Source organism: Vanessa tameamea, chromosome 28 (assembly GCF_037043105.1).
Source record: "Vanessa tameamea isolate UH-Manoa-2023 chromosome 28, ilVanTame1 primary haplotype, whole genome shotgun sequence".
Lineage (NCBI taxonomy): Eukaryota > Metazoa > Arthropoda > Insecta > Lepidoptera > Nymphalidae > Vanessa > Vanessa tameamea.
In genome coordinates this window covers 5812609-5824594 of record NC_087336.1, presented here as the reverse complement: position 1 = coordinate 5824594, position 11986 = coordinate 5812609, and the positions used below count along the sequence as shown (strand labels likewise).

Genomic DNA, 11986 nt, shown 5'->3' with positions numbered 1-11986 from the left:
GGAAAAATCTTAATCCACAGATCGATAGATAAATTTTAATAGCTTTACTAATATTTAATTTATCTTAGTCTAACATTTTTTGATAAAATTTGATTGGAAGTAGCTATCATAGTTATCAGTTATATCTTACATCGTTTTGGAATTATATATAATAAGTTTGGATTGAATTCAAAACAGTAGATCGTGACTGATCCAGACTAAGAGGTGTGTGTATAACTAAGCGTCAGAGCAGACACATTTTAAATGAAAGGTATGTAAGAATTTATGTAATATGTTTTTATGATATGTTTATTGTAAGTGGATTGGGACTGGCCTACCTGATGGTAGCCACTGCCCATAGACTTTGGTACTATTACAAATGTTAAACATCCCTTTTTAATGCGCCGTTAAACTTGAGATCTAAGATGCGTCTTTCAACTTTGCCCTTTAAACTGGAACTCAACAGTACTAAGCATTACTGTTTGGCAATAGAAAATTTAGGTATCTACCCCAATTGGATACAATGCTCCACCACCCAAAAGGAAATTCTAATTTATCTAGTAATTACTATTAATAAATATTTTTCAGTCTATACTAATATCATAAATGCGATTAAGTCTGTCTATTAATTTTTAACGGTTCAGACTCAGTTCAGCTTTTAAAACAAATGCTGTCCCAACTATAACAAAATATGTCTCAACAAACTTTGTATAAATAATTTGTAGATCTTGATATAATCAAAAATGCAGAAATGGCATATGTACTTATTTTGAACCGACTTTAAACAAAGAAACATCTTCAAAGAGGAGCAGGTTCTTCTCAAAAATTTATCGCTAAAGAACCAATTTGGAATTTATTTTTATGGAGGCGTCCAATTTAGTCCTATTTAAATTTGAAATCACTTATTCTTTGTTAAATTTTTTTTGTTCATTTGACCTCCTTGATCAGTGTTCTAAAAAATAAACTTCTTAGCTATGGGTTTGATGGGAACTTTCTGAAACTTTTGGACACCTATTTTCACCATAGAGAAACCAAAGAGAACCCCCTGGGATTTGTGTCAAAATATTTGTGGCAACACCTGGAGTTCCACAAGACTCCTGTCTGGGTCCAATATTGTTTGATATTTTTATAAACAATGCTTCTTATTATTCTAATGAGTTGTTTTAAAGTTTGGTTTTAATGCAAATGACTTAAAAATAAATATAAATACAATTTTTAATGGTTTAGTTGTGTTAATGTGTTAAATTGGAGTGAACGCGACTTCGTTCGTGTAGATATTGAAAAGGAGCTGTTTTAGGTACATGACGCTGTTATCAGTAAGAGTGAAACTTCAGAATTTTAGGTAAAAGTATTATAACCTTATTATGTGGGTAACTTTAATTTAGTAGACCTTGGTAGTTATTTTGTTGCGGAGCTATTTCAAAACTATGATATCTTTAAGATAGATTGAAATCAAATTATGTATTTAATGAATATTGTAGAAATTTGGATAAGGATTAAATTATGTTTATAAAATAATTTACGCAAATAATTTACTTAAGAACACAATTGATTACTATAAAAAAAGGTTATATAGTGAGCCAACCTTAAAAGATAGATATCAGACATTTTTTAATACCTTTGAAGGGGATCAATTCTGTCATACATGATTTTTGTGAAACTTCAACCGTTTACGCAACGTACCCAAAGGGAAACGCTCAAAAGGAAAAAAAAATCCTCCGTTTTTGCCACATTTTTCGTGAATACTCCGCTCCTATTAGTCATAGTAGTATTTAGTCTAAAACCTTCTTTGATAAATTCACTATCAAACACGGAAATAATTTTTCAAATCGAGCTAATAGTTCCTGAGATTAGCCAAACAAACAAAATCTTTAGCTTCATAATGATTATAGATACAAAAGTGACTTTAAAACAATTAGAACGGGCAATAATAATTAATTAATCACTTAGCTTTATCTTTAGGTTACGTGTCTTTAAATATATATAATTTCTAACTGAACAATTTCGGCTTATTTGGTGGTAGAGCTTTGTACGATTGTATTTCTGGGTAGGTACCACCCATTCATCAAATATTTGGTAGAATAATAATACGTAGTATTGTTGTATTACGGTTTTAAGTGTAACTACAGATACAATTACCATAATATCTTAGACGCAAAGGTTGTTGTAGCATTTGCGGTGTAAGGAATAATAACATATGTGGTGTAAGGGGTCACCACCCACTTACAATGGTAGCCCGTTTACCCGTTCGCCTACATTTATTATAAAAAATGGCGGACAATGTCCAAAGAATAATGATGTTAATAAGTGTAACGAAAAAATAAGTGCACTTCATTCCTTAATCTCAATCCGATAGAATATGAAATCTGTTACAACCAGATGAGATCCAGAACTTCATGTACAGAAACAGCATAAGGCACAGAATTATTAACTCTAAAGCTCCAAGCTAGTAACGAGAATTTGCATTGAATTGACAAAGATTTAAGAACATTTAGAACGGACAATAAAAATACTATAGTATTATTTCAGTTCTGCCTTTACTCTGTTAATACAGTTGTAATTATATAATTATTATTTTTATCAATAATAATGTAACAATGATCGTTTTACATACGTAAAATGTATATTGTTTATCAATATTATCTACTGAACGTTTTTAATGTACGAAACAACATATAATATATATGTTATCAAAAATATTGATCATTAAAACAACAAAATAATGATTAATCAAATAAACAATTATTTGATACGCAATTGTGACTTCACAATAGATAGGTATTATAATAAATAAAAATCACTGTTAATTTAAATAGAATATAGAAATTATCAATTCATATTGATGGTCTAAATAAGTATTTATAAATTGAAATTGTAAAGATCTACTGTTGCAAACATAACAGCCACAAGTGGAGGCAAGCAGACGGAGTCTTATTTGTTTAAGTTTGAAAATATACTTTATTAAAAAACTAGCTCGCCATCCCCGCTTCACGGGACCATAAGGGTCTATATTCAGCTTTTAAATTAAAGAACAAACTTTTCCGGCTAGGAAATTTGAATTTCGATACCATAATATTCATGTATAAAAATCTTTCTCTTGAATCACTTATTGACGAAAACCGCATTAAAATCAATCGCGTAGTTTAAAAGATAAGCGTACAGAGCGGAAAGCGACTTTATTTCATGCTATATAGATATACGAATGTTACGAACTCTAGATTAATATAAGATAAGATCCGGCAAGTTTGTTCTTGTGATTTTATATGAAATCAATGATATATTTAATTAATACTTGACAGATTTTACCGTTTGATTAGGTATTCGTATAGATAACATTCTGTAATGACCAGATGTATTTTAATAATTTGTGTGTTTCTTAGATCTGTATCGTGTCGATGAATCTGATACGGACATGTGCCCATGTTGAATTTACATTTGTTTATGATAATTAAATGTTTTTTAAATTATATTTTAATATTAAATATTTGCGATTATTGTACTACTGGTTTCCGATCGAGGTTTCGCCAAGTTTAAGGCTGTTATTAGGTACCCTAGAAAGAGAGGAAGGCATATAACTCGTTGGGACAACGATATTATTAAAATAGATGGTAAAATTGATTGACAAATGCCGAATATTCAAACAAATGGAATAGTCTCGAGGAGCCTAACCTCCACCCCTCACTTAAGTGAGGTTCTTGCATGCTTGCATGATAAATTATTGGAACCTTTTAAAATATTATTTTTAAATCTTATATTATATAATTTATCAATCCAATAACATTATAACCATAACTAGATTATTTATTCAAGTATTGGTAACCTGTAAATTTCTGATTGCTGGGCTAAGGCCTCCTCTCCCTTTGAGGAGAGTTTGGAGCATATTCCACCACGTTGCACCAATGCGTTGAATATACATGTGGCAGAATTTCGTTGCAATTAGACACATGTAAGTTACCTCACGATGTTTTCCTTCACCGCCGAGCACGAGATGAATTATAAACACAAATTAAGCACATGAAAATTCAGTGGTGCCTGCCTGGGTTTGAACATCATCGGTTAAGATGAACGCGTTCTAACCACTGGGCCATCTCGGCTCATGGCCTCAGGCATTTATGCACTTTATTACCTAATAATATAATTATAATTAACTTTAATTTATGCGAGGAATAAAAGGCTTTCTATTTCTATTCTATTCTATCAGGTACCCTAAATCTTCCTCTATAACTCTGACAACGTATATGAAAATATTTCAAAATAAATAAATCGAGTAGTTAAAGCGTAAGAAACAAAGAAACTAATATTTCCTATTTTTTATTATTACAGTAAGCTTTCTCATTCTGGGCGTCGTAGCTCTCGTCTACGGCAGACCCAAGGATTTCGACGAAGAACGCGGTGTCGACGCTTATGATTTAGTAATTGACGAGAGATGCCCCCCAAGTCAAATACATCATTTGCTACCTCACGAATACGATTGCACAAAGTTTTACTACTGTGAATATGGACTTAGATACGAAACACCTAGAGACTGTGCTCCTGGAACGGAATTCTCCTACGAGAAACAGGTATGTTAACAAATCTAACCACATAGAGTTCTTGGGTGCAGAATTAGGCTATGATTGATTAATAATTTTGCATTGTCAAACATGTTCAAATTCAACTCCAAATGATTTAAGAGGAAGCTGCTTTAACTCAGCTACATTTGGTCTAAACAAACAAACATCGATAATCGAATAAACGCTTGTAAAAAATCTTTTTTTACGTTCATTGCATTAAACTAGAAATTTTCCTCTAAGCGTCTTTTTTAGGTTATGGCCCTTTTTAGGGATTACAAATCTTCCTATTTACCCCTCCAATTAAGCCTTGAGCTTGTACTAGGAGTAGGTACAACAGTAGCCCATAGGTCAGTATTGATCGCTATGTACATCTCTGGATCATTGTACCATGATGCGTTAAATTTTATTAATGGATTGATTTCAAAAACACAATTAAATGTATTAAACATTCGTTCGTCGCTTAAAGACCATATATAAACACAATCCCAATTTATAAAATTAAATATTTTGTTATATCACAAGAAGAGTTTATTCGTTTCGATGGTTATAGAGTAAAGGATGACGAGGAAAAAAATCAATCAAATTTTGAAATGGAAGAGAACGCAAGTAAATGTTGTTTTGGGCAATAGCTTAACAAAAAACAGTTCAATGTCTTTAATGCCTGTTACTCCCGGGGTGGGTTTCTCAGGGCCAATAAATGTTTTAACTCTGTCTGTTAGTAAGTATGTGTAATGTTAAGATATTAAATGAATTAATTTTAATTTTAATGATAGTGTTATGATATTATTTACACCTTGATACTGCTTAGTTTTTTTGGATATTCTCATAGTATAACATCCTGATGTATATTACTTTGGAATAATGCTGCAGACGTAGGAACTGTAGTCATTCATCAAACTGTTAGGGCTATATTCAATCTTAAATCTTTTGGATGATTTTTATTTTAATTGGCTTACTGTCCTAAATAATATCATCAATATCATATATTTTGACGACCTCCGTGGTCGAGTAGTGTGTACACCGGTTTTCATGGGTACGCCACTCTGAGGTCCCGGGTTCGATTCCCGGCCGAGTCGATGTAGAAAAAAGTTAATTAGTTTTCTATGTTGTCTTGGGTCTGGGTGTATGTGGTACCGTCGTTACTTCTGATTTCCATAACACAAGTGCTTTAGCTACTTACATTGGGATCAGAGTAATGTATGTGATGTTGTCCAATATTTATTTATTTATTTATTTATTATTTAGGCTTCCATCTTTATTAAAATCAATTCATTCTACCTGTGTTCGCTTCGATAGTTAAATTAAAACCAAATGTCAAGAAAATGTTGATTGTTAAAGAATTGTGAAGTTTTTCATTGATTTCCATACAGGATAAATAATGATTCAATTTCATTTAAACTACTGAGTTTCTTGCCAGTTGTCCTCGGTAAAATTCAACATTCCGAACTTTCCGAACCGAAATTCAATTATTGAGCGAAGAAGCAGCAGCAGAGTCTGGCAACTCAACAAGGGAGGTTTTGGCTTAGTTAGATATAGTAACAATACTAGAGTGTTATTATATCCAACTGATATAATTATTTTAACAAACAAGTAATAAAATCTCGCAAAGATCAACGTTATTTTCAACTCTGCCAAGAGTTCCATGCGTATCTCTATTCCAAAACGTATCTTTCTATTTCGATGACGAATTAAAAATAAACATGATTAAAATTATCCTGTTGCGCAAAGCTTAGATAGATTTAGGAGTCATCACCACTCCATGAGATTTAAGATCTAACTCTAAAATAGAGTAAAGACTTATAATTATAGAATAACATTTTTTTCCAAATTATTTCTGGTTTCTCAATGATTTACATACAAACAACGTGGCATCAACAGCAAAAACAATTTGAAATCTGCGTTTTTCGATCAATTTTTAATGTAATGTAGATTCTATCGAGAAGAACCGGACTATGAACCGGTTGAGTTAGGTCACAATCTCAATCTTATTCATCATCAATTTACTTTCGAGTATTCAAAGTGCATATTTCAAGTGATTTGCCAAAAAACAATTGTACTTCACAAATATTGGGTTGTTTAGATCTTAGATGTTTAGTGCCGCAGAAATTAGTCCTATGTGATTGGCATCTACCCCTATATTTCTTTAGCTATACGATAGCAATGTTTGATGCATACAAAAAAATTAATTTAAAATGATTATAATTACGATATACATTTCGATGAATTATACAACTTGCTCGATGATAAATGTATAATAATATAAAATGGTTTTCAATGTCGGTTTTATATATATTTTTTTAATTAAAGCAAACCTTAACTACACTTACTAGTTGTTGAATATTTCTTCATTCTTTTCACATTTTTTATAGGTTTGCGTGCATCCCCTACAAGCAAACTGTAATCTACCAGGACGTCCGACATCAACAACTGTAGTAACAAGTACAACAACTACTGCAGCACCAACTACCACGACAACTACTGCAGCACCAACTACCACAACAACTACTGCAGCACCAACTACAACAACAACAACTGCAGCACCAACTACAACAACAACTACTGCAGCACCAACTACCACAACAACTACTGCAGCACCAACTACCACAACAACTACTGCAGCACCAACTACCACAACAACTACTGCAGCACCAACTACCACAACAACTACTGCAGCGCCAACTACCACAACAACTACTGCAGCACCAACTACCACAACAACTACTGCAGCACCAACTACAACAACAACTACTGCAGCACCAACTACCCCAACAACTACTGCAGCACCAACTACCCCAACAACTACTGCAGCACCAACTACAACAACAACTACTGCAGCACCAACTACCACAACAACTACTGCAGCACCAACTACCCCAACAACTACTGCAGCACCAACTACAACAACAACTACTGCAGCACCAACTACAACAACATCGACAACTTCAAGCCCCGGCATTACTTTACCCAATGGTTGTCCCGCTGAGTTCGATGTTCACAAGCTATTACCACATGAGACGGACTGCGATAAGTTTTACTACTGCGTCTTTGGCGAAAAAGTTGAAAGACAATGCGCACCAGGCACATACTTCAATTATAAGATTCAAGTAAGTATCACTTCTTTACTGATCACCAGTTTTATTAAATTTTATAAAAACATACTGTACAACACAATAAATATAACAAAATAAATAATTTGGCCTTCAAAGGAATAACTAATTACAAGAAAAATTGTTGACATTCAATATTTCTGCGATTATTATTAGTTGATTAAGTGTCTAACTATAAGGCTTATAGCCATAGAGCTATGGCCATCAAAAAAGGCATTGGCATTTTGTTTCTCGAAATTCCCAATAGCAATCCGGAATCTGGAGTTTGGGAGTGTTTACACTGCTTTGGAAATCACGTAAGCCTGTTGGCCCTGCACTTGTATCTTTCCGGTCTTGTCAGATTTCTCCTCCCATCTAGTTATGAGACTGAGGGAATAGAGAGTACATACGTGCACACACACTCGAATCACACTTATTCATAAAAATATTACATTTGAGACGACGTTCGATGTAAGGTTTACGTCACGTTACCATTAAAAAGTTGGTACAGTACTCTTATATCTCGTAATAAAATGAACACGAGATAGGTATACGATGGTACAACCACCACAGAATTGTATAATAAGTTTTGTTTTACAGGTATGCGATTGGCCGCATAACGTAGATTGCGCAGGAGGAGGCGGTGGCGGCGGTGGAGGTGGTGGAGGCGGAGGCGGTGGAGGAGGTGGTGATGGCGGAGGTGGTGGAGGTGGAGGTGGTGGAGGTGGAGGCGGTGAAGGAGTTACACTACCAAATGGCTGTCCCGCCGACTTTCATATCCACAAACTATTGCCACACGAAAGCGACTGCGCCAAGTTCTACCAATGTGTTCATGGAAATAAAGTAGAGAGTAACTGTGCACCAGGAACGCATTTCAATCCAGCTATCCAGGTACATTAATTAGTAAATATTCTTATTAATTATTTTGCTAGTACAAACTAATAAATATTATTTTGCGGTAATTGTTCTAAATAGTATCTTTACCTCATTCAATAATATGCAAAATTACTATTCATTGAAAACAAATTGTAATGGAAAATTGAATGCAAAATAGGTTGTTGTTCTGTATTGTAAACACAAATTAAGCACATGAAAATTCAGTGGTGCCTGCCTGGGTTTGAACCCGAAATCATCGGTTCAGATGCACGCGTTCTAACCACTGGGCCATCTCGGCTCTATGTTTTTTTATTATGTTTCTGTATTGTAAGGAGTTTATTTCTCGACAAATGTAGAAATAATATTCAATAAATTAACAATAAACAACATCGACAACGAAATCTATGAATAAATTTGTTCTTTAGGTATGCGATTGGCCAGCAAATGTTGGCTGTGAAGGAAATGGTGGAGGCGGAGGTGGTGGAGGCGGAGGCGGTGGAGGTGGAGGAGGCGGCGGCGGAGGTGATGGAGGTGATGGAGGCGATGGTGGAGATGGAGGAAGTGGAGGCGGTGGAGGCGGAGGCGGAGGTGACGGAGGCGGAGGCGGAGGCGGTGGAGGAGGTGGTGATGGCGGAGGTGGTGGAGGTGGAGGTGGTGGAGGTGGAGGCGGTGAAGGAGTTACACTACCAAATGGCTGTCCCGCCGACTTTCATATCCATAAACTATTGCCACATGAAAGCGACTGCGCCAAGTTCTACCAATGTGTTCATGGAAATAAAGTAGAAAGTAACTGTGCACCAGGAACGCATTTCAATCCAGCTATCCAGGTAAATTAATTAGTAAATATTCTTATTAATTATTTTGCTAGTACAAACTAATAAATTAACTAACTTGAGTATTTCTTTTTTTGCGGTAATTGTTCTAAATAGTATCTTTACCTCATTCAATAATATGCAAAATTACTATTCATTGAAAACAAATTGTAATGGAAAATTGAATGCAAAATAGGTTGTTGTTCTGTATTGTAAGGAGTTTATTTCTCGACAAATGTAGAAATAATATTAAATAAATTAACAATAAATAACATCGACAACGAAATCCATGAATAAACTTGTTCTTTAGGTATGCGATTGGCCAGCAAATGTTGGCTGTGAAGGAAATGGTGGAGGCGGAGGTGGTGGAGGCGGAGGCGGAGGCGGTGGTGATGGTGGAGATGGAGGCGATGGAGGCGATGGTGGAGATGGTGGAGCCGGCGGTGGTGGAGGTGGAGGAGGTGGAGGCGGCGGCGGTGGAGATGGAGGCGATGGTGGAGATGGTGGAGCCGGCGGTGGTGGAGGTGGAGGAGGTGGAGGCGGAGGCGGAGGTGATGGAGGCGATGGAGGCGATGGTGGAGATGGTGGAGCCGGCGGTGGTGGAGGTGGAGGAGGTGGAGGCGGCGGCGGTGGAGATGGAGGCGATGGAGGCGATGGTGGAGATGGTGGAACTGGCGGTGGTGGAGGTGGAGGCGGTGGAGGCGGCGGCGGTGTAGGTGGAGGCGATGGTGGAGATGGTGGTGATGGAGGCGATGGTGGAGATGGTGGAGCTGGCGGTGGTGGAGGTGGTGGAGGCGGAGGCGGAGGTGGAGGCGGTGGAGGCGGCGGCGGTGGAGGCGGCGGCGGTGGAGGTGGAGGCGATGGTGGAGATGGAGGCGATGGAGGCGATGGTGGAGATGGTGGAGATGGAGGAAGTGGAGGTGGTGGAGGCGGCGGCGGAGGCGGTGGAGGCGGAGGTGATGGAAGTGATGGAGGCGATGGTGGAGATGGCGGAGCCGGCGGTGGTGGAGGTGGAGGAGGTGAAGGTGGCGGCGGTGGAGGTGGAGGCGATGGTGGAGATGGAGGCGATGGAGGCGATGGTGGAGATGGTGGAGCTGGCGGTGGTGGAGGCGGAGGTGATGGAGGTGATGGAGGCGATGGTGGAGATGGAGGAAGTGGAGGTGGTGGAGGCGGCGGCGGAGGCGGCGGAGGCGGAGGTGATGGAGGCGATGGAGGCGATGGTGGAGATGGAGGAGCCGGCGGTGGTGGAGGTGGAGGCGGTGGAGGCGGTGGAGGTGGAGGCGGTGGAGGCGGCGGCGGTGGAGGCGGTACTCTACCCAACGGTTGTCCCGCCGACTTCAGTATTGATTTACTATTGCCACATGAAACGGATTGCTCGAAGTTCTACTATTGTGTACATGGGAATAAAGTAGAGACCCGTTGTGCCCGGGGAACGCATTTCAGCCCCACTCTTCAGGTACGTTAATTTATAAACATATATTTGAATTACTTATATAGCGAAAAATGTGTTTAGCCAATGAATATTTGAAATTTAATAAAACATACAGAAAAAGCTCATGCTTATTTCAAATGTCATAATTGTGTAAGATTTCATTTATAAATTACATGTATTATATAAAAACAATGTTCTGTGTGTTATTACAACTAAAGTATCTTTTAGCATTGCACATGGCCGGAAGAGGCTGGATGCGAAGCCGGCAGTGGCGGCGGAGGCGGAGGTGGAGGCGGAGGCGGAGGCGATGGAGGCGATGGTGGAGATGGTGGAGCTGGCGGTGGTGGAGGTGGAGGCGGCGGCGGTGGAGGTGGAGGCGATGGTGGAGATGGAGGCGATGGAGGCGATGGTGGAGATGGTGGAGCCGGCGGTGGTGGAGGTGGAGGCGGTGGAGGCGGCGGCGGTGGAGGTGGAGGCGGTGGAGGCGGCGGCGGTGGAGGTGGAGGCGAGGGTGGAGATGGAGGCGATGGTGGAGATGGAGGCGATGGCGGAGATGGAGGCGATGGTGGAGCCGGTGGTGGTGGAGGTGGAGGGGGTGGAGGCGGCGGCGGTGGAGGTGGAGGCGATGGTGGAGATGGAGGCGATGGTGGAGATGGAGGCGATGGCGGAGATGGAGGCGATGGTGGAGCCGGCGGTGGTGGAGGTGGAGGGGGTGGAGGCGGCGGCGGTGGAGGTGGAGGCGATGGTGGAGATGGAGGCGATGGAGGCGATGGTGGAAGTGGAGGTGATGGAGGCGATGGTGGAGCCGGCGGTGGTGGAGGTGGAGGCGGTGGAGGCGGCGGCGGTGGAGGCGGCGGCGGAGGTACTCAACCTGAATCAGAAAAATGCAAAGATGAATGTCACGTATCACACTGGGCACATGAAACGGACTGTGACAAATTCTGGCGTTGTGAAGGCAATCAACAAGTCTTAGGCATTTGTTCTGAAGGCTTACACTTTAACCCAAACACTCAAACTTGTGACTTCATGTGTAACGTTAACTGTGTGAGAGAAATAGTCCAAACTACCGCTCTAAGAGACGGACTCAAAGTATTCCTGCCCTGGGAAAAAGTAGATCGGCTCATCCAGCTGAGTAAACGAAAGGAAATCGCAGAAATTACTTTTGATATGTTTTAAAGATGTGATAGATTTAATTAGCGACAAAAACTTCGTATCTTGGGTGATTTCAATTATATCGATCTTTTATTT

At 39.2% G+C, this 11986-nt stretch overlaps 1 protein-coding gene across 1 annotated transcript; it reads left to right on the top strand.

Annotated features, from left to right (window-relative positions):
* Positions 1-228: 228 nt before the first annotated feature.
* On the top strand, positions 229-11986 carry LOC113391897 (uncharacterized PE-PGRS family protein PE_PGRS54-like). The gene is made up of 8 exons (XM_064219551.1): positions 229-254; positions 4307-4541; positions 6902-7636; positions 8219-8509; positions 8920-9040; positions 9092-9321; positions 9617-10762; positions 10967-11986. Exons 1-8 carry the CDS (start codon positions 244-246, stop codon positions 11912-11914), a joined length of 3717 nt encoding a protein of 1238 aa, XP_064075621.1. The 5' UTR covers positions 229-243; the 3' UTR covers positions 11915-11986.